General features: G+C 46.2%; 1 protein-coding gene across 2 annotated transcripts in view; it reads right to left on the bottom strand.

Moving 5' to 3' along the window:
* Nucleotides 1–23,506, bottom strand: part of TIAM2 (T cell lymphoma invasion and metastasis 2) — a 486,712-nt gene that overhangs the window by 50,758 nt on the left and 412,448 nt on the right. The window contains exons 1-2 of one of the 2 annotated variants that reach the window (XM_029596700.1): nt 7,449–7,624; nt 1,474–1,542 (exon numbers count right to left, since the gene is read on the bottom strand). The exons of the other annotated variant lie outside the window; for it this stretch is intronic. Coding sequence (XP_029452560.1) covers nt 1,474–1,542; nt 7,449–7,571 — 192 coding nt within the window. The 5' untranslated portion in view covers nt 7,572–7,624. Of the gene's footprint in view, nt 1–1,473; nt 1,543–7,448; nt 7,625–23,506 lie in introns of those variants that run through there. 2 annotated transcript variants of the gene reach the window in all.

The following is a 23,506-nucleotide window of genomic DNA, read 5'->3' as shown; positions in this document are numbered from 1 at the left end:
TATATTATACATAGGGGTGCATCGGCACTCGCCCAGAGAGGTGGCAGTTTTATACCATGGGGGGCATGCGCACACGTACGCCTGATTTTACGCTTGTGCACACCCAGCAGAGGAAATAGGGTTTCAGCCCCGCACATCTATGCCCTGACCACTTTCAGCAGGGCCATCCACCCTAGAGCCAGGGTCTCCAAGGTCCTCTGGTTCTTTAGTCTGCACCCACCCCCCCAGTTACCCCAGCCCCCTTACCCCCTTCACAGATGCCTGGAAATAGTTTTATTAGGACGTAGACCTCCTCCATAGCAGAAGTAACTTTAGGTGGTGCGCGCACAGGTACTGTCGCACACTCACCTCTTGTCCCTGCGTCCTGGAACGCCTACGCCCTGCCCCTTTTCTGTTCAAAGTGAGAAATTCACGCATCGGGACTTGTGCGTGCATGTGGGTGGCTTTTAAAAATCGGGTGGACATACGCATGTCCTACATGCGCGCGCCCGGCTTTTAAAAGTCACCTTAACATTAAAGGGAAACCTGTATTTGCAACCTTCGGAAGATTTTTCCATCTAAATTTAAATCTCCATTTGACACCTCCTGTTGTGGGAGATTCTGCATCACAACATCTCCTTGCTAGAAATGCTTCCAACTTCAGCCATCTCAAGGAGGGACCTACGAGGCCTGGAAATGTCATGGACTACAGGACCTGCTTCCTAATCCGCTTCGAAGTGTCCGAAATGCAGAACAGAAATCAAATAAATAACTAAACAAACAAAGCAATCTTACTGGTCTACTAAAAGGCACCACGACTCTCTAAACATTCCCGTTTTCTACAGGACCAACATGGGGCTCTGAAGCTGCTCAGGAAGAGATAAATTCTGGTCAGCACAGGATGTCGGTGTTGGGCTGTATTTTCTGTGATTAGGGATACACAGGTAGACAGGATGGATTTTAGCACTGAAAATTTACAGCAGCTTTCTGGAAGATTGAGGAGGTTATTCCCGAAGATCAAAGTTTAGGTGAAAGAGGAGGTTATTCTAACAAAACATGGAGTTTAGTTTTGGACTGTATGGGATAAATTAAGTTCAACAAGTGTCTAACCTATTTAAAATTTATATATGCAACATATATGATTTGTAACCAGATTTATATGTTGGTTATTTTAAGTTGAAATGAATGCAATTTACAAATGTCAACAATTCATTTTTGTTAAAAGACAAAATTGTGAAAGTGAAGCATGAACGTCCCTGCCACCATGCTTCCCCCCTCGGCTGCTAGTTTTGCAGAGTTTGGTGTAAGTTAGAAGAGTTGTGCCCAGGCCTCTGTGAGAGGGGGACACCCAGCTCCTATTCAGCCGACATAAGCAGAAACATTCACAGGCTTAGGCTTGGAGAAATCTGCCTTAAGGTAAACATCAATGACAAGGGATTGAGGTCCGAGGAGGCACCCGCTATGGATGCACAGGAATCAGCAGGAGCTTCTTACCTCGTCTTGGGTGAGGAACGTCTCATTCTGGAGGGGCTCTAGGTACAGTTCGAAGAGGCAGCTCAAGTCCTGCAAGAAATCAGAGAGTTTTTAAGTCAAAGCCCAGAGCAGCCCTGCCAGGGTCCATTAAACAGCAGTAACAGTACAGCACAGTTAAAAGAAGAGGAGAAGGCCGGCCCGATAGCTTTTGGTGGCAGTTCTGCACACTGCTGTGTACAGCATTTGGGTTTCGTTTCTTGGCCAGGGCTGGGGATGCCGTGGAGGAAGTGTTCACAACCCTCTGCTGGAAGAGAGCATCAGGTTAGAACAACGTCTAGGAGCCGTGTATAGGGCCCACGATTGCGGGAATGGAGAAGGAGCCTGGGAGCAGGGCTCCTGGGTGGGGAGCATCACTGTGACGGCTGGGCTGATCCCAGAGGGAATATAAAAAGAGGAAAAATCCAGGGCTAGCTGTGCATGAAGGCTCAGCCCCTGGCTCTGTCTGAACTGGAAGCTCAAAGAAGCTAGAATTTGGTGGCCAAAAAAAATATTAAGAGTGCAGAGCAATTTGTTCTTTTCTCCTAATAAAAGGCAAAAGCGCCAACATTCAGATGGTGGTGGTACACGCCCAGCAGAGGAGGATGGGCCGCGTTAGAAAAGTGGGTGCTCAATCCTGAACGCTCATTTTTCGTGCACTGATATTGCATCGGCCTGAAAGAGAGCTGGTGACCTCGGTTGATCCTCCCCCACCCTTCCCCTCAGCCCCTCCCGCTGCCAGGAGCGCACAGCCACAGCAAGCTTGTCAGGCCCCAAGGGGAAGAGCGTATAGGTGGCTGCTAATTCTCTCTTGCAGGTGAGGATGCAATTGATGCCCATCAGGAACGATTTGTGCAGCCACCGAGGTTAACCGAAGATACTAATTCAATCTTAGTTTTGATCCATTGCATGCATGGAGTTCTAGTTGTGATTGTCCCATTGATTTCTCTTCGGTAGTCAGAGCTGCAGATCTATGACTCCCATGTGGAAAAACCATAACTGGATCAACCTCTTTGATTGACCCGGGGTGAGTTAGAGTAGAGGAGCTGTGAACGGTGCTTCTGTGCACGCACTGCAAACTGCAGAGTGTGTGTGTGTGAGAGAGTGAGTGTGTGTGTGTGTGTGAGTGTGTGTGAGAGAGTGAGTGTGTGTGTGAGAGAGAGAGAGAGTGTGTGTGTGAGAGAGAGAGAGAGAGAGAGAGTGTGTGTGTGAGAGAGAGAGAGAGAGTGTGTGTGTGAGAGAGAGAGAGAGTGTGTGTACTGTATTAGGGAATCACATGCACAGATGGATCTGGGGAATGGGAGATTGTGTGTATGGGGCACTGAGAAGGGGGCAGCAATATACAACCACTTGTGCCTTCCTCCTCCTGACGTGATCTGTCATTCTCTGCTGAGACTTCCACTCAGCACTGTTGGCCTGGGGTGCAAGAGGAAGTAATGAACAGATAGTGTCTCAGGCTGCATCATCCTCTGCAGTTCAGGGTTGCAACTCTGCAGGAGCTGGGAGACGAGAGAGCGGTGGAAGAGCAGGAATTGTATTCTGTACATAAGATGGGAGAATGGGGTGGGGGGAGTGCATTTGTGAGTGTAGGGATTGGTGCTGGGGGGGTGGGGGGAGTGCATGTCTTCAAAGCCCGTGCCAGATGGGAACAGGGCAACGAAATTCCCTCTCCTAGCCTCGTGTACCTTGGAAGAATTTTAATGGCAGGTCTTTAAAGCAAATTCTGACGCTGAAATGAAGGTCCCTGAAATCCTGGATTTCCTGTGCCTGTTTAGTTGTTGGGGAGGGGGGGCTGTCCTGAAGTTCAGGAAACGTTTCCTCCATATCTCCTGGGTGCCTGATGCAGGTCAGTGCTAGGGTCACACAGTTTATCCCTAGTGCCTCCTTTCTGCCTCAGCAGCTCATTTTACATCGGGCGCCCAGGAGAGGTGGACGAGCTCTCAGCACGAGGACCCGTTTTACCGAGCATCTTATTGCATCGGCTCCTCAGGCAATGGAGGAGAAGGTGACTTGCCCTAGATCACAAGGAACGTGAGCAGGATGTGAATCCGAATTTCCTCCGCTAAAGATGAACTTGAAAGCTATTCAATAAGAGGGGTGGGTTAAGGGATAAAATCCAGCAGCTACTCTCCCCCACCCTCTCCGAGCATGGCAGCTGTTTCCCCTCTCCCCCCCCCCCATTCCCAGACAGAGCAGCTCTCAGCAGGCTCAGCTTCGGGTTTGTCTGCCTGCCCGCTAGTCGCAGCTTGTGATATCAGGACCACAGACAGACTGACAGAAAAAACCCCAAACTCATAATATAAGTGTGTTTGACAGCAAAAAAAAGTGCTAAAAACTCTGAGGTTAAAACTCAAAGGTGTTTGTCTAGCTTAATTTGGGACTTAGCTGGAGAAATATAAGGGTTTTAAATATTCCTTCCCCATCCCCCCCCCCCCCCCGACCCCCAATGATCGGATAAGTCATCTGGCTACAAACCAGGAGGTGCAGGAGCAGGACTTCAACTCAGCCAGGTGGCTCGCACACTCAGCGCTGGCTACATTTAGCAGATAAGCCTGGTCATGGTCAAAGAGTTACCCGAGTTCATCTGGATAACTTTAAACCTAACCAGGGATATGCACCGAACATCCTGGCCAATCCTCTGCCCCACACAAGATTTACATTGTGGCCCATTCCCTCCTCCCCCAGCAGGAAGAGGAGAAGCTCTTCAGCGCCTCCCACGGGGAGAATATTAAACTGCCACTACAGAAGAACCCGGATATTCATTTATTCACTGCACTTGATGCAGGATTGCTCAGTACACTGAGTATTTGCCTAACCCTTTCTGGATAACTTTGTGCTTGCAGACTTACTGAACATTAAGAATCAAGGAAGAAAAAAAATAAAATTTTGCTACTCAAAAGGGGTATAAAATGTATATATTATATTATATCTATAGCATGCATAACCATACCTTAAGGGGTCAATTTTAAAAGGAGCGCACACATGGACGTGCCGATTTTATTCCATGTGCACGCCAGCAGGCGCATCTTGTAAAATCTGATGTGTGACGGATTTTAAAATCCACATGTGCATGAGTGGGCGGCGTGCCCGGGGAGATGGGGACGAATTTTCCATAAATATGCGCGGCAACGCAATTGGGCCTCCCCCAGTTCCCTATCCCCTGCCTAAACTTCCTTCCCCTCTCCACCCTGACCCTTAACCCCTAACTATCTAGCCGAAAAATTTTTTTTTTTTTTACTTACTGCTCCTCTGGAGCAGAAGTATTTTCCACACCCCCCCCTCCCCCTCCCAGCCTGTTCTGTTTCAGGGCCCGGCTCTTGTGCACGTAGCGGGGTTTACGTGTGCGGGCCTTTGAAAATTTGGGTTTAAATATCTTAGACAGGCTCATTTATCCAACACCTACACTGAGGGCCAGATGTACGAGCCATGGGAAACACTCTGCAGTGCACGTGAACCCAGATTTTTAAATATAACGCACACCATTATTGTGCACACAGACACTTTTCTCTCATTAACATTTACAGAAAGGTTTAGTGCAGAGCTCTAGGAGTTGAATTAGATCTGGCAGAAACCCCACATTTTTCACATTACACCCAGGAAGGACGTTGCCAATATGATCTATATTGTTTACCACGTTCTCAGGTGGCCTTCCTTATTTCCACGTTGTACGGTGCTTGTGTCACAACCGTTTATCACCAGCCCGCTGACTGCAGCACCGAACTCGAGCGAGCTAGTCCCCATCATAATATATATATATATATAATAATACACCAGGGCTCTGCTCCCCTCCGTCTGACTTTCTATTGGTCCTGCATCGAGGTGGAATGCTTTCCTGCATGCGGTAACCGGACAGAGCTATCACACATGGGGTACATTTTAGGCAGTTCCCGGCACGCTCACATGGACGCGCGCATGTTATAAAATCCAATACCCGCGCGCCCGATTTTATATCTGCGCGTGCACGTGTGCTCAGGTTCCGACTCACGCACGCGAGGGGGGGTTATTTTGTAAAAACGCGTGGCGACGCAATCGGGCCCTTGCCTAGCTCCCTCCCAGCTGAGAGGGAACTTCCCTATTCCCCTAACTAACCTTCCTCCCTTTTACCCCTCTCCACCCTGACCCCTAAAACCCACCCTATATTTTTTTGTTTAAAAACTTACCTGCTCCTCTGGCTGCCGGTGCACACTTCACCGGGACAGTGTAAAATGGCGCTGCCCCAACCGGACCCCGCCCAGCCTCTTTTTAAATGCCTGGCGCTTTCGTGCGTACCGGGAGATACAGGTGTGGCCGGGCCGTTTTGAAAATGCGCTCAGCGCACGCACGGCTCGGCCACACGCGTATCTTCTGGGATTTAAAATCCCCCCGTATGCCCTTAAGTGGGTCCTTTCTGTAACTTGGGACCTCTTATTAATACCTCAGGCCCATTCTAGCTCTGAAACACCGACCTGCATCCCTCCTTTTTCAAGCTGTGTTGGTCAAATATGTGATATCAGACGACACTGGTCTATACTTTTGCCCCCCACCCAAATGAGATCCCCTTGGTTTGCTTTTTACTAGGGCTGATATCATCGGATTTATGCACAGAACCCCCTCCCCCCCGATTCTAACCGGATCCTCACCGCTGTGGCAATGCCAGTGCTCACTTTCATGTCGTCAACATCCTAGCAATGGTAAAAGCTGTCTTGAAAGATGCCTCCGACTGCTGTCCAACAGGCCTAGTTTACATCCTACTCTGCCCCTGCAATCTTTTATATGTGGGTAAGACGACACTCAGGATATTGAGAACAAGAATTTCGGAACACTGCAGCTGTATTCGTCAGCCCAGAACGGAGGGGCCGCTGGCAAGCCGCTGACTTGAGTATGGTCATTCCAGTCCTGATTTGCGCTATTTTGCAATCAAAGTTGTCTGACGAGAGATTCGTGGGGGTGATTTCCCTGAGTGATTGCTCCCGGTGGATTAATGTTGAATCTACATATTGGATTCCCTTACACCGCCTGGCCTCAATCGTGAGACTGAATGGTCATCCTTTATCTAATTGTATAAGCATGGGGCCTCCTTACTCCGCCCATGGATCCTGTTCTTCCTTTCCATTGGCTGCTTCAGGTCACATGACTTTTGGTAACAATTTTAAACTGTCTTTTTGGCCCCCGCTCGGTACACTGCATTGACTGTTATTCTTTATTACCTCACGACTACAGTATGTTTATATCATTCTCATCTTTATTGTCCTATGTTGCTGTAATATTTTATTATAGAATTTGCTGTACTGTAGATACTGCTTGCCCTGTTTGTCATGAATAGTTGCCTTTCATTTGTTGTAGTGTTCTCCCTCCTGACAAAGCTGAATGGCGCAATACATCCCGTGTTGGGGGACAGATCCTTGTTGATTATACAGCTATTGACCAAGAAAAAATTGGGAATATTTCAACATGAAGTTTTCAACTGAGTGATTGAAAGAGACAGACTTTTCAACTGTCCATGATACACTGAGATAAGGCAATGCGAGATGGCGTTTCAGTGGCTTGTATCCCCGATTTGCTTTTTCCACCTCAAAAATCTTTCAATGATTTCTGTGTTGGTGCAACCTACAATAAATCTACATTTCTGTCCAAGGTTTACTGGGCCACTTCCAGTTTAGCATTTGGGTGCGCGCCTTATAATCAAGCAGTGCACTGAATAAGCCCTGCATTTTTGTAGTGTTTTATTGTTAATATTACCTAGCTCTTTATTAAAATTACTTGAATACAGAATTCCCAATAATGTGCTAAGATTAGAACATATAAATAGGAAAATGTTTATTTTTCCTCCAGAAAAACGTAAGAGGCTAGTACAAAGAAAAGTTGGTTTCAGACCTCTGAAACAGTAGGATGAGAACAAAAAGAATAAATACACAAGATCCACTACTTGCAATAACAGGAAAAAACAATCTCTGAAAGCATTTCTATTTCTTTGGCGTTACCTTCACGTAAGATTTCTCGGTGTCCAGCAGCTCCTGAATGACCTTCCTCAGTCTGTCTGCATCGGACAGGTGTCGCGCCAGGGGCCTGCGGAGTGGGCCTGGGCTGTCCTTCTGTCCCTCCATCCCACTTGGCTGTATGTCCTGTAGGCTGCCACACAATGCAGAGGCCTGGTCAGTGCTCTGCGAAAGAAAACAATCAAAATCACGCATTGCTTTGCCGAAGAGTGAAAGAAATCTTGTGTGCATGCTCTGTTACTCTCCGCCGAGGATAAACGAGAACGCCAGTAACAAAAAGCAGCACATTCACATCTGATGTGGTAAGTGGTGGTAAGCTTGATGATAACCTGGCCTCTAACTTCAGTGCCCTGAGTGGGGGATGCCAAAAAGCAAAGTTATACTCTTACATCAGGCAAACAGTGCTCGGCAAACCAGTGGTGCCCAGGCCCAGGCTCCACTAACAAAAATATTGGGTGGTGCAGCAAATTTCCATGAACAGGCAATGTGGTCATGGTGAGGACCCGTGTGGCCGAAAGAAGAGCTAGAGAAGCGCCGAAAGCTCCACCCGGTCTCTTCCGAATTTTAAAACAAGGGGGTCAATGCAATAAAAAGTGCGGAAAGCGGGCGCTGAAAAGTCAATGCCCCCGCAAGGGGGGGCGCCATGCATTACCCAAATTAGGGGGTCACTTGCGTGACCTTAGCGCCTCCTTGCTAACGCGACCCCGCCGCGGCTGCCAGTTATGAAGACTGACGCTGGTAAATTCGGCCTGGTTTTCATAACCGGCCGTCTGCCAGTAATGACAATGGCCGCCGATGGCCATTTACTGGCCGTCTGCCAGTAATGACAATGGCCGCCGATGGCCATTTACCGGCCGTCTGCCATTAATGACAATGGCCGCCGATGGCCATTTACCGGCCGTCTGCCAGTAATGACGATGGCCGCCGATGGCCATTTACCGGCATCTGTCTTCAGAACTTGGCGGTCTGCCAAGGGTTTTTTTTTTTTTTTTTTTAACGCCTGTGCATCATTTGCGTGTGATGAGCGCTATTGCATTCACTCCGCGTCCAACGCAGGTTAAACAGGCACTAATCCCTCTATTGTATAGGGGGTGGATTAGTGCAGGTTATACAGGGCGCTCGGCTGAGCGTATCTGTATTGCATCGGCCCCAGAGAGAGGAAGGGTGGCAACCCAGGTGATCCCATGACGATATAAGATGACGACCTTGAGAAAACAAATGTTAATTTCTTGGTATATTTAGTGGGGAAGAAGGGTGGGATGGGGAGGGAACTTTTGTTGTATTATGTATACAGGACACTGGTGCCAGATTGTCTATTGTATGGCAGCAATGTGGTTTACTGCAAAATTGTTGAAAATTAATAAAAGAAATTGTAAAGATAAAGTATAGGATGAGGGAGAGGTTGGTATGGGGTGGGGAGCAGGCTGCTGCAGCTCCTTCACTGCCGCTCCCCTCCCGACCCTCACTGCAAGTCGTATGCGCTGCTCAGTACCCTCAGCCCAGGGGTAAGACGGAGGCTGGAAGATGGAGGAGGTGCTGTACATGCAGTGTGTGCTGCACAACGCGGGGCCCCATTATTACCAAAACGGGGGGCTCTGGCTGCAGCGACCATGAAGCGGCACGCGTGACTGCGCAAGCTCTAGGAAGGATCTCCTACACGTTTTGGGAACCATCACTGCTGTCTCTTGTTGCTGCGAGGAGCTGAGAGCGCAGCCCAAATTCTGACCTGCATCTAAGCGTCAGGCACTAGGGACTTTTCTAGGGCAATACTGGTCGGAAAAAAAAACCATTGCTGTGACCAGAAGCCACCCCAGAAAGCATCGAACCTTCAACCATGGGCAGAGCGCGTCCTCTCCGCTACCCGTGGACCTACGCAGACATGCTAAAGAAGAGAGTACGTTTTTAGTAGGGCTCCTAAGTATCACTCTTATCCGCTTATCTGCCTGCACAAATCCAGTCAAGTCTGAAGAAAAAAAAACCAAACCAAAAAATGGTACCTGCACACTTTCTAGTTGCAGAACAAGTTGCCAGTCCAACAACGTACACTTACTCCATCTAAAACGATTGTGCAACGTACATACCTAAGCCTACCCATTTACCTTGCTTTAATACAAAGCCATTATCTGGACAATACTGCAATCCCCAGGTCCTGATACATTATTCAGAAAATCTCCTGTTATCTGGAATTTGAGCGCTGTGTAGATGTCATAACCCAGTGCAGCTCAGTGCTCACAAGCAGTGCGCTTCCTATTCCCAGCATTTCTGGCAGTGATGACAGCAATCAACCTGGCAGACAAGAGACCGGAAGACCCTCAGGCACAAAATCTGGAGAACGCTATCAAAAGAACAGCTTTCTGCAGAGAAGAGTCAGAAGTATCCATGCAGCCCAAAATGGAGGTGCTCAGATCATAGGGGCTAGCGTAGAACTGGACAACTGACCATCTATGGGACAAGATACATGAGTCTATAATGGGAATGGCTAATCCCAAAATATTACAAGGGCCTGAGCTGCATGAGTAGTTCTGCCCACATCACAAGGAGGGTATGCTGGTGTCTGGGTCTATGTTACTTCCTCACCCACACCACTCACTGCTCTGAATAACCAGCCGAGGAACATTCCAGGCAAGCCAAGCTCCCCCAAACTTGCACACTTGTGTTACTACTCATCTGGTTGCCAAAATGTTGCTAGATCACAAATGCTAAAAGACAGGAAACAGAGAGTAGGATTAATGGACAATTTTCTCAGTGGAAGGGAGTGGACAGTGGAGTGCCTCAGGGATCTGTATTGGGACCCTTACTTTTCAATATATTTATAAATGATCTGGTAAGAAATACGACGAGTGAGGTAATCAAATTTGCATATGATACAAAATTGTTCAGAGTAGTTAAATCACAAGCAGATTGTGATAAATTGCAGGAAGACCTTCTGAGACTGGAAAATTGGGCATGCAAATGGCAGATGAAATTTAATGTGGATAAGTGCAAGGTGATGCATATAGGGAAAAATAACCCATGCTATAATTACACAATGTTGGGTTCCATATTAGGTGCTACAACCCAAGAAAGAGATCTAGGTGTCATAGTGGATAACACATTGAAATCGTCGGCGCAGTGTGCTGCGGCAGTCAAAAAAGCAAACAGAATGTTAGGAATTATTAGGAAGGGAATAGTTAATAAAACAGAAAATGTCATAATGCCTCTGTATTGCTCCATGGTGAGACCGCACCTTGAATTCTGGTTGCCACATCTCAAAAAGATATAATTGCGATGGAGAAGGTACAGAGAAGGGCAACCAAAATGATAAGGGGAATGGAACAGCTCCCCTATGAGGAAAGACTAAAGAGGTTAGGACTTTTCAGCTTGGAGAAGAGACGGCTGAGGGGGGATATGATAGAGGTGTTTAAAATCATGAGAGGTCTAGAACGGGTAGATGTGAATCGGTTATTTACTCTTTCGGATAATAGAAGGACTAGGGGGCACTCCATGAAGTTAGCATGTGGCACATTTAAAACTAATCGGAGAAAGTTCTTTTTTACTCAACGCACAATTAAACTCTGGAATTTGTTGCCAGAGGATGTGGTTAGTGCAGTTAGTATAGCTGTGTTTAAAAAAGGATTGGATAAGTTCTTGGAGGAGAAGTCCATTACCTGCTATTAATTAAGCCGGCTTAGAAAACGGTCACTGCTATTACTAGCAACAGTAACATGGAATAGACTTAGTTTTTGGGTACTTGCCCGGTTCTTATGGCCTGGATTGGCCACTGTTGGAAACAGGATGCTGAGCTTGAGGGACCCTTGGTCTGACCCAGTATGGCATGTTCTTATGTTTTTGCCACCCTATTCAAACCAAGCAATCATCGAGCACAAGAAATGCCAATACCAAAGGAATTCATGAAAGAGCTTGGTGGCCATGAAACGTTCAGAAACTACTTCAGTGAGGATTCTGTTTGGCGAGTGCCTGGGATCCTGTCACAATTCAAGCTCGGAAGAATGAGCCGCACAATTTGTGGATTTCCACTGTGATCCAGATGATGATTTTTTAGGGCGGACACTGAATTAATGCGATATGCCCAAGGAATAAGTAACAGTTATAGACCTCAATAATGAAGGAGTTCAACACTGAACTGACTGCAGCAACAATGTTCTGGTTTATCAGTCTTATCGATTCTGAAATTGGTATTGTTTTAATTCCAAGATAGAAGATAGGTAATAGAGAGACTGGGAAGAGCCACTAGATCTGCAGAAGATGACCCTATGAGCTTACATTACCCAGCAGAGTATCTGTAAATGTTCAGGCTGAAGGAGAGATAAGAAGCCTAAGTGCATGAAGCAGATGAGACTCATGGAATTAATCTGGCAGGCAAATACAATGTGTTGTTGTACTAATAGAAAATGCAAGCCCCCAGCCTAGCGCCCCATCCCACTGCACACACACCTTAGAGTAAGAATGAGTTCTTTTACAGAAGATCAAACTCGATTCTTGGTCGGTTTGGAAACCCTGGAGATCTTCCACTTGCTTACTATTACTATGGATTCGTCTCATTTTATGGACTATTGGGGAGAGGGATAGTACACAAGGATGCTGGGTCTGTTGAACTCAAGGTTTGGTTATGTTCTTTTACGACTAGGTCAGGACCACACCTGCCCAACAGTTGCTTTACTGTTGATGTAAGAACAAAACTAATAAAAATTGTTCAAACATACAGAAGATCAAACTCAACGCAGAAGGATTTCAATCTAGTTCAGAATTAGACGAAAATTCAGGATTTCTTCTAATTTGGGGGGGGGGGGGAAATCCATCAGATTGATGCAGTGAATCTGAAGTTGCATTTTGCTATAACTACAGATTTTACGTAAAGGAAACCCCTCCACAGCTGGGCGAGTTAACCTGGCAAACCTGTGGAAGGTTGTGTTGGCTTGCTGAACGGGGAAGATACCTGCCTAAATCAGGCTCCTCTCTCTGCCAATGACAGCCGGCTTTACAGAAAATCATCCTGTATGTTAGGTTTCAATTAAGCTTGAAGTTGGAAGCACGCCACAGCTGACCTTTATTGGGCTTTTAATAAATGCATAATGAACATTACCGGCATTGGCTTTGGGGTGTCATTTGTCTTCAGTTTGTTCATTTTACAGCCTTTATCAATTATTTCCTCCAACGCTCACAGTGATGTCTGGCAGCCAATTTCTAAAGATTTTTGTTTCCTACCGTTCAGTATCATTTTTACCAGTAGCACAAAATTCCAGCAATTCATCTAACAAATTAAATATGCATTAAAGGCCCCAATACAGGCAAATTAAAATGCATAAAACATCACAGTAACAAAGCATTACATGAGGAAATTGCTTTATTTATTTTACACAGTGCTTGCATCACCTGCCATTTAGCCTTGTTAATTATGGATTGCAACCCATGCCGGCCTCTTCTTACATATGTACACACACACACACTATAAAACTAGATGTGACAAAGCAGTACTACAGCTAGATTCATCTAAATATAAGAACGGTTTGTGCAGCGATTGGATTAAAAGACCTGCATCTTTCGTTAAGGCCCCTCGCCTTATTCATAAAGATCTCTAGCTTTTCCCTCTCTTTCCATGTTATACCTGTAGAGAGTTCTACGCACAACCGTTGTCTCCCCCTCTACCATACAAAAACACAATCTTTAAAGATTCTTAATGGTAAGTAAGGATGGCCAAGCTGGAGGAGCTTTAAAAGAAATAAAATCTGGCAAAAGCAAAGAACTCAAGCACCAAAACCTCGTAAAAAATGTCACCGCAGTGACAGCACCAGGGCGCCATCCAGAACCCTGCAGTCTGGCCACCAGGGGTCACCCTGAAGCAATGGCCATGAACCCCTCTGCCCCTGCAGTATCCCCAGCTCAAGCTGGCCCGGAGAGCAGAAGATGCAGTGCATGGTCCTTGCCCACGAGCCAACGCGCCAGTCAAACTCGGATAGTTTTATGCACCCCCTAGTACTGCTACTTTAAGCAACCTGTATGAAATGACAAATACGATGTCTTGTAGCATTAAGAGAAAATGCAAGCCCCCAGCCTAGCTAGCACCCATCCCACTGCACACACACCTTAGAGTAAGAATGAGTCGTTTTACGGAAGATCAAACTCAACGCTGGAGGATTTCAATCTAGTTCTGAATTAGATGAAAATTCAGGATTTTCTTCTAATTTTGGGGGGGAAATCCATCAGATTGATGCAGTGAATCTGAAGGAAAAAAGATCTGAAGTTGCTGTAACTACAGATTCTACGTAAAGGAAAGCCCTCCACAGCGGGGCGAGTTAACCTGGCAAACCTGTGGAAGGTTGTGTTGGCTTGCTGAACGGGAAGAGCGCTGCTTTCAAAGGTCAGATACCGCGCGGGCACATTCGGTCACCAACCGAGGCGAGAAAACGTAGCGCGCTCTCTCTCCTATCAGAAGCACTCCAGTACTCTGGCACGGCTGAACATTAAGGAGCCTGCACCCGCCTGGTCCCCTTTACATACACACGCGACCCTGGGATGGAAATTCTCTCACTACGTCATGTGTAGCCGAGCACAGCGGTGGACATCACCCAGCCACGCGCTCTGATGTTAAATCTTACGCTTTTAGCACATTTATCCATGTTACCCTTCCATTTCCTTCAAGGAAAGATCAATATCAAACTACTCTTATAACCACGAGGATAAGGGGGAAGGACTATGAAATAACTTAACAGCATTTCTATTTTATTGATACAAGTGTACAGACGTATATATACACACACATATATCTATCTTCCTAGAGTAAGAAATGCTGGAGGTAGATGGATCTTTTTCCAATCTCCAATTGTACAATCATATTTTGCAGAGAAGGTGTTATGTAGCAGGTCATGGGCAATGTTCTCTCTTCGCTGAACAATATGTCATCATTTCTGTTTCTTTTCTCTGAATATGAAACGTGCTGGCACTTAATGGAAGCGTGCCAGCATGTGAATGAATGAATGAATGAATGGCAGTGTTTGAGGGCAAGGCTATCATACTAACTATATTTACAAACCAAGGTCGTGTCCATTAACAACAACCATAAAATACAGCAACACAATTCCATACCAAAATGTGACAAACAAAGGATAATATAAAACAATCCCATCCTTTACCTACAATAGCAATTGCAAATTATTTACCATGAATTCTCTTCTCTCGGAATCAAAACACAAACCACAGCACATGGAGGCCAGAAATGACTTACCTAATGGCGAGACACCCAAACAGTGACAGGCTGATGCAATAAGGTGCGTCCAGCCTAGCGCGCAAGAACAGCGTCCAATGCAGTAAGGAGATTAGCGCAACCAAAACGCACGCCCAACAGCGCCTAACGCATGTAAATTCCATGTGGATGAAGGCATTAGCTATTAGCGCCCGATGCAGCAAAGCACACCCAAAGGCTGGGCGCTCAATGCACAGTTTTTAATGCAGGGAAATTAACTCCAGCTCCGGAGGTGGAATAAAGCTAATTCTGAGTCAAGGGCTCATAAGAAACATTTAAAAAAAAAAATTACGGTCCTCTGTGTTGTGAGGAGATTTGTCCTTGCACTGGAGAAAAAAAAATTATATATATATATTTTTATTTATTTAGATTCTTTTATATACCGAAGTATAGCAGGCTGCCTTCACTCCGGTTTACAATGTAACCAACATCATACATAAAACGCATTCATAACAAACATATTGAAACGTGTATAGACAACTAGTAACAATTCAGCATATGTCAGAAGTGTGAGGATAGGTGTAAGAGAGTAAGACTTACAAATTGGACTTGCAGTGGGAGAGCATGTATAATTAATCATTTAGATACATAACTAAACTGATATTGATTTGATGTATTTGATATATTGTATGTATTTAGGTATATATTGTATATACTGTATTATATATATTGTATTATATATATATTGTATATTGTATATATTGTATTATATTGTATGTATTTATGTATATATTTGTAATATTATATGTATTTGATATATTGATTTGATGAAAGAGACGTGCACTTTTCTTATGACTGCACAATTTAGAAACCCGTAGCAATGAGCGCCTGATACAATAAATTCAGCTTTGAAATCAGCACCTCGGCAAAATAACCAGAAAGAAGCGCGATTAAAACCGACGCTCGTACTGAGCGCCCACTGCCACTGTCGGTGTCCGATGCAATGAACTCCAGCGCCAGAAAACGCAGAATTCTTACTTCGTGCACCCTTTTTTCACACTTCCCCACTTTCTCTCGTTTATATGCTGCATCGGGCACACAGGGGACGTGGCTGCGCATGCATTAGGAAAACGAGCACTTTTTTTGCGATTTTAGTTGTGTTTCCAGGCTGGCAGGAAGGCAGTCAGGCTTCACCTCCCTGCCCCTGGGGTAGAAGGTAATGAGAGAGAGAGTAACAGAGGGGAGAGAGCCCTACCAGGAAGACCAGGGGCTGGGGACCGTTTGCCTCTCTGGCCGATGCTGCTGAAGGGTCAAGCACCAGCTCCCGGGGGGTAGGAAGCAGCAGTACAGCCAGCGCCCTCTGCAGGGCTGGTAAGTAACAGCAGCTGCGGCAGGACTGGGTGAGGAGTTACTGCGGCCTCCCTGTCTCCAGTGATCGAGGCTGGAAGCGGGGAGGCAGCACTGGAAACGCTTTCTTGTAGCTCTCAGAACTGTAACCGAGGGAGGCAAGAGCTGGGAGGAGAATGCTGAAGGCAAAGGGGAGACTCTTTCAATAGCAAAAGTACTCAAGATGAGGAGCCGAGGAGCCGTCCAAAAGTACTCAGCACTCGTCCTTTCAGACCCCTTAGATTCTAGAAAGTCCCAAAACGCCTTTCTCCTCCTCATAGATGCCGAGAGGATCCAAAGCTCTCCCCACAGCATTTGAAATCCTGGGGGGGGGAGATATCAAAATACTGACTCCTCTTGCTTGAGATCCTGTAGGAAGTTTTAGTCGCCTCAGTCGTGCCGAACCCTCTGAAGTTCTGGGCACACTCCTAGCAAAAATATTCCCCATTCCCAAGCAGGTGGTGTTATCCGACAAGGAGAAATGAAGAATACAAAACCTCACCTAAAGGCACCGAGTATCCCAACTACAACGCAATATTAGTGACAGGGAGTCCCGGCTCACGTCCCAGACCCCCACTAAACACAGCTGTGCAGCGCGTGGCAGGTAGTCGTGGCAGGTAGCGTGGCGGGTGGGACTCCGTGGCAGGAGCTGGAGTTTGCAGCAGTTACCTCGGTAAGCCAGCAGCCCCACGTGTTCGAGCAATACTGCCACAGCTCGCATGGCCCATGGATAGGATTTTGAATGCTACTCAGGCACTGACCAAAATCCAGAGCTCTCCCCCACTTGTGTGTTTCCTCAACTAACTGGGAGCAATGACGGTATTACCCCTGGGAAAAAGAAAACCTTTTGTCAGGTCACATGACCAAAAGTTGCTGCCCCTTCCTAAACCAGACTAGAATCCCGTTGTGATTAGCAGGGCTAATGGTGATCCACATGACACCTAAAAAACTAATATTCGTTCTTCCTCTCAGCTACTGGCTAACTTATTACTTATCAGCAATACGGCCACGCCCATTGCGACAATGTATTCTTTAATATTATCCGGGAAAAAAATCACCACAAACAACTTGTTCTTAAATGCACATTACTATAAAAATGTAAGCCATATACCTAAAGCCAAAAACCCAAAATCACTGATGTAATTATATATCAGCAGCAGAGATCTGGAAAACGTTCAGGTCCTCAAATTACCTACACACCTAAACCAACTACTGCCCTAATGGACCACTGGCAGCAACAGCAGATATAAATCGCCTTCAGTCTGCTAACATGCAGCCTACTGCACCTTTAAGAAGGTTCCCAGGATTGTGAGGACATCTTAGGAAAGCAAGTTTACAAAATCACCACAGAAAGAATGGTTAGCAGCTACCCCATGCTGCTTCGTCTTTCAAAAGCAGTTCCACAAGTGCTGCTAATATACTATAGTCAAGTGCAACAGATCCAGACCCGAACAGAACAATCTCCCACTCTATGGCTAAAAGCAAAGGAGAGAAATGACCCACATTTATGGGATGGCAATGTCCAGTTATGTACCGTCCAGCTGCAAGACAGCTTCCCTTGGGTTGCAACGACGCATCTCGTGGGTGGCTTGTAACATTTCCTCTACTATAAAATAAGCAATTTACATGAGGCAGGATTAATAATAATAAAGTCAGGGTGGCAAGACAGTAAGTCTGTATTTCAATCCACATATGAAAGTTACATAGATAGTGCCTCCAGTGATCAGACATATCACAGTAGAACTTCTACATTAAAAAAAAATAAAAATCACTAGGTATGTGCTTTTTTTTTCATGTTTTCCTTTTGGGTCATTATCTGTTTGATTTAGTTTTTAAAATGGTTCGGGGTATCAACAGGGGAAGCAGTTTGTTAGCTAGAGGTCTGGTTCTGCATTCCCACTGGCTGTCTCCTTAGTTACTTGTTTGTTGCCAAGGTTGCAAGTTGGTGTTGTTGGGGGGATGGCCAGCACCCGGTAACAAGTGATATAATAATAAAATCAAGTTCTAGTCAGCAGAAGCACGTAATGCAAATGCATATTTTCAATTTGCCAGTCCCTTTGGATTTTAGGAAAGGGGCCCTGGCATTTTGGGATATACGTACTTTTAATTCCCCTGGTATGCATCTGTGTATTTATTTAATTAAAATCTTGTCTATACCGTCACTAAGTTACTGTCATTTGGGTGGGGGCAGAAGTGACTGGGGTGACTGTATAAAGTGACAGTGGGAGAGAGAGACTGGTTGGGTGGGGTGGTGACTGGTGAGAGAAAGGCAGCCTGTTGTGTGCAGCAGGGTGACTGGTGAGAGAGGAGGTAACTAGGGTGACTGCATGGTGTGACGTGGGAGAGACTAGTTGGAATGGGGACTGGAGAGGGAAAGAGAGAGGCAGTCTGATGTGTGTGTGGGAGATGACTGGTGAGAGGCTAAAATGGGAAAGCTCACATAAGTAGAGACCTTCATTTTCATTTTTCCAGGGAATTTCAATGTGATAAAAAATGCAGTGGAAAAATGACTGCTCTAATGCACAGAGAGAACATTCCATGCAAGTCCATTCAAGTCATTTTTCCACTGATTTTTTCTTATCACACTGAAATTCCCAGGAAAAATAAAAACTGAACACAAAACACATAAGTAAATCTATACAGTTTTTAAAATCTAAAGTTTAAACATCTACTTTGAGCACTCCTTTTAGTTCTGACAAGACACAGTATCACTGAGGTTATGGGACTGGACAACCAGGGGTCAACGGTCAGTGTTTAAAGCTCAGTGGATAGGAACCAAACTACACTAGAACCAAGGATCTAGATTTCCGAAGGGCTGACTTTCAGAAAATGAATGAATGTGTTAAGAAAGCCTGGTTAGGAGTAGGGGAGCTAACAGATACACAGATCTGTGGACAGAAAAAGGAGCATGAAAAACAGCAAGAAATCACTGTGACGGCAGAAGAAAATGAAGAGAGCAGAATGATTCACTCAGAGCAAAATGAATGGGATTCAGGAAACACACGCACAGGAGGAAGGCAGGCAGAGGCTGAAGTGGAGCAGTATATTGCTCAATCAAGTAGATAGAGGAGATGCAACTTTCTTTAGCTAAATGTATTTAATTAGTCGCCTTTCCAAACCAGAACTTAAGGCAAGTTACGTTTCAGGTACAATAGGGTCCCTTCCCCAGAGAGCTTACAATCACGGGCCTAGATTAATAGCAGACTGATGAGCTGCGTGAAAGGGGCAGGGAGTGAAGTTGCGCGCCGGCGCATCACGGCGTTTTTTATTTATTTAAAGTATTTATATACCATTTTTAAAAATAAATTGTCAAAACGGTTTACAAAGGAATAAAAATAAACAAAATTAAAATTAGATTTAAAAATAAAATACATAAATTGGTATATAGCTAGCTAGATAGCTAATCTTAAGGAAAAAATCTTATTAAAAGAAGCTGTGCCATGGGGAGGAAGGCGAGTATAAGGAAGAATTCTCTAGACAGTTTCGCACCCATAGCGCCACGGGAAAAGGGGTATTACTTCCCGCGGTGCTGCCGGCGATAATGTAGAAAACATGGATTACCCGCAGTGCTGCCGGGACATAACTCCGCCCAAACCCCGCCCAGACTCCTCCCCTTCCCCTAACTTGCATCGCACCACTGTGATACCGGCACATCGCGGGTTGATGAATGACCCGGTTAGTTGGTACCTAAGGAAAGGGAGAGTTAAGGGGTATCAGTGGGATCTGACCTCTGGCTTCTCAACCCACTGTCCTTATCACCAGGCCCCTCGTGCGTGGCAGAATCGTGGCTTGTGGTTCTGGTGCTGAAAACCAGCCATCTTAAGTGGAAGAGTCTCAAACACAGGAAACGCCTTTACTTTCAATTACAAAGAGAGCTTTCAAAATGGCAGCTTGTATGTGGGCTTCTCTTTCTACTACACTGGACACGTTACGATGCCATTTGCCAAGTATCTAGTCGTAAGCAGACAATTCTGGGATGGGACCCGTACGGGAGGCCACTGGGGATGTTACAGGTTCACTGCGAGGATGTGGTAAGACGAGGACACAAAGGGTCAGTATCCCTGGTGAGATGCACTAAGATGAAACACGAATGAAGCAGGATCTGCCACACAAGGCACTACGTGCCGACTGCAGGGTCACAGATAATTAGTGTTTCATTACCAATGTAGTAAAGGTCCCACACACATAACAGCAAAGACACACCAGCTAAAAAAAACCCAAGCCACTCAAGGTCTGGGATTCCCTCTGCCTGGGTTACGTTATCCCCTTTTTAACCGCACATCAGAAGTCATCTTTTGAGAAACTCCTGCAATCTCCTAAAACATGCTGGCTTTTTCTTCTGATTCTAACTCCCTCACATCGTTTCTTTACTTCTTCTGTTCTCACAATTGTTTTACACTCACGTGATGTGGGGTTGAGTTCAACGAGGTATTAGATCCAATGGTAAGGCAAGCAATCCCAACACAGGCAAGTCCATCCTGCCTCTCTAGTTCCCATACAGAAACCAGGAGGGGCAGTCCCTGGGGACCTACAGGCAGAGGTCACGCCGTGGATCATGGGGGGTTGAGTTCAAAGAGGTATTAGATCCAATGGTAAGGCAAGCAATCCCAACACAGGCAAGTCCATCCTGCCTCTCTAGTTCCCATACAGAAACCAGGAGGGGCAGTCCCTGGGGACTACAGGCAGGGGTCCCGCCATGGATCATGGGGGGTTGAGTTCAAAGAGGTATTAGATCCAATGGTAAGGCAAAGCAATCCCAACACAGGCAAGTCCATCCTGCCTCTCTAGTTCCCATACAGAAACCAGGAGGGGCAGTCCCTGGGGACCTACAGGCAGGGGTCCCACCGTGGATCATGGGGGGTTGAGTTCAAAGAGGTATTAGATCCAATGGTAAGGCAAGCAATCCCAACACAGGCAAGTCCATCCTGCCTCTCTAGCTCCCATACAGAAACAGGAGGGGCAGTCCTGGGGACCTACAGGCAGAGGTCACACCGTGGATCATGGGGGGTTGAGTTCAAAGAGGTATTAGATCCAATGGTAAGGCAAGCAATCCCAACACAGGCAAGTCCATCCTGCCTCTCTAGTTCCCATACAGAAACCAGGAGGGGCAGTCCCTGGGGACCTACAGGCAGGGGTCCCACCGTGGATCATGGGGGGTTGAGTTCAAAGAGGTATTAGATCCAATGGTAAGGCAAGCAATCCCAACACAGGCAAGTCCATCCTGCCTCTCTAGTTCCCATACAGAAACCAGGAGGGGCAGTCCCTGGGGACCTACAAGGCAGGGGTCCCCCGTGGATCATGGGGGGTTGAGTTCAAAGAGGTATTAGATCCAATGGTAAGGCAAGCAATCCCAACACAGGCAAGTCCATCCTGCCTCTCTAGCTCCCATACAGAAACCAGGAGGGGCAGTCCCTGGGGACCTACAGGCAGAGGTCACACCGTGGATCATGGGGGGTTGAGTTCAAAGAGGTATTAGATCCAATGGTAAGGCAAGCAATCCCAACACAGGCAAGTCCATCCTGCCTCTCTAGTTCCCATACAGAAACCAGGAGGGGCAGTCCCTGGGGACCTACAGGCAGGGGTCCCACCGTGGATCATGGGGGGTTGAGTTCAAAGAGGTATTAGATCCAATGGTAAGGCAAGCAATCCCAACACAGGCAAGTCCATCCTGTCTCTCTAGCTCCCATACAGAAACCAGGAGGGGCAGTCCCTGGGGAGCTACAGGCAGGGGTCCCACCGTGGATCATGGGGGGTTGAGTTCAAAGAGGTATTAGATCCAATGGTAAGGCAAGCAATCCCAACACAGGCAAGTCCATCCTGCCTCTCTAGTTCCCATACAGAAACCAGGAGGGGCAGTCCCTGGGGAGCTACAGGCAGGGGTCCCGCTGTGGATCATGACCTCCCCACAGGCAGACAGAAAGGAAGTCTCTTTATTATGTTTAAAGGCAGCATTAAGCTCATGCCTTACACTAACTTTAAACTCATTTTATGTTTTTTAGCCCAGCTTTCTAAAGAAGGCAGCTTACAGCAATACTATTCAGGTACAGTAAGTCCCTTTCCAGCAGAGCTTACAATTTAAGTAGGCACCTGTAGCAACAGGAGATAACGTGACCTGTGAGATTTAAACTCAGGTGTCCCTGCTTCTCAGCCTATTGCTTTAACCATTATATGCTACTCCTCCGAAATTGTACCTTTAAACAGGGGTAAAGAAGCCCATGGGCACGGCAGGAAAGAAAATGAAGAGCACCTGAATACAATTTTAATTCAGCAAGATCCTTGTGTTAAGCCGTTTGATTTATCTACCAAGGCCACGCACACACCTCTGCCTCTATACAGTGCCTGCTCGTGGTCTCGTCTCCAATGAATGAGGGGGCCACAGAATCAAAAAGAAAAGCAACAAACAATCCTGTCCTTGATTCAACAAGAGAGAGGCAGAAGCGAATAAATGCAGCGCGGAGGTAAGAGCTGCAAGATACGTAAAAGCAGAAACACAAAGACAATCTCTCAGTGCCTCAGAATAAAATCTTATTACTTGTTATTACAGGAAAGACCAGAGGTAAACTGGCAATGAAAGCAACTTAAATTCTACCCTGAAAACTGTTTGTAAGCTGCATCAAAACAAAACAAAAAAAAAAGAGCGTCATCCCAGCTGCTAGAGCTGCAGTATTCACATTAATCCCCGGGTACTCCCACACCCACCCAGCCACTGATTCCAGCTTCGTGGCCCCTCAGCTGAGGAAGGTCACCCACCAGGGCACTGACGTGCGATCCTCAGGAGAGAGGCATATGGTACAGCCAATCTCAGGCTACAGGTTCCTGCACTGCTGAAGAGCTCATGTACTATTTATATTGCATTTCTGTACACAACACCACATAATGATCCAGTCCCAAAAAGCTTAGCATCTACAGGTAAGCACAGGAGTCAAGGCCAGGCCTCTCTGGGCTGTAACCGCGGCAGTGTATGGACCACACTACTCCACACCTCATTACCTGCACGTTAAAGGCTTACGGCACGTTTCAAGAGCTTATTCTGCCTCATCCCACTTTTTTTTGTCTCCAGCTCTTTACAGCTTTGCAGGTATAAAATTAATTACAGCCTTTCCCCACCCAGAAGGTAATTACATGTTCAGCAGCTATCTAGAGCTTTAAGGGTAACTGAATAAAGTGCAGGCTATATGAAAGTGAAAATTACTGTGCAGTCCCTCTCCATAATACATTAGCACAATAGTCTAGGAAAGCTTCTGAGATTTGTCATGCACTCCCAGGCTAACCACAGACAGGAGGGGGATATGTGAGCCATAACCCCAGGAATCTCTCACCAGGAATGAAGAGGAGACAAAATAAGGATTTATTTATAGCATTCACTAGGAAGCAAGATTCTTGCACAAAGAACTGAAAGGGAAATACTTACAGGACACCGGGACTACAAAAAAAACAAACCATAGACACAGCAAACACGTGGAAGAGAAACTGGCTC

Source organism: Rhinatrema bivittatum, chromosome 3, assembly GCF_901001135.1.
Source record: "Rhinatrema bivittatum chromosome 3, aRhiBiv1.1, whole genome shotgun sequence".
Classification (NCBI taxonomy): domain Eukaryota; kingdom Metazoa; phylum Chordata; class Amphibia; order Gymnophiona; family Rhinatrematidae; genus Rhinatrema; species Rhinatrema bivittatum.
This window is presented reverse-complemented; position numbering and strand designations above follow the sequence as displayed.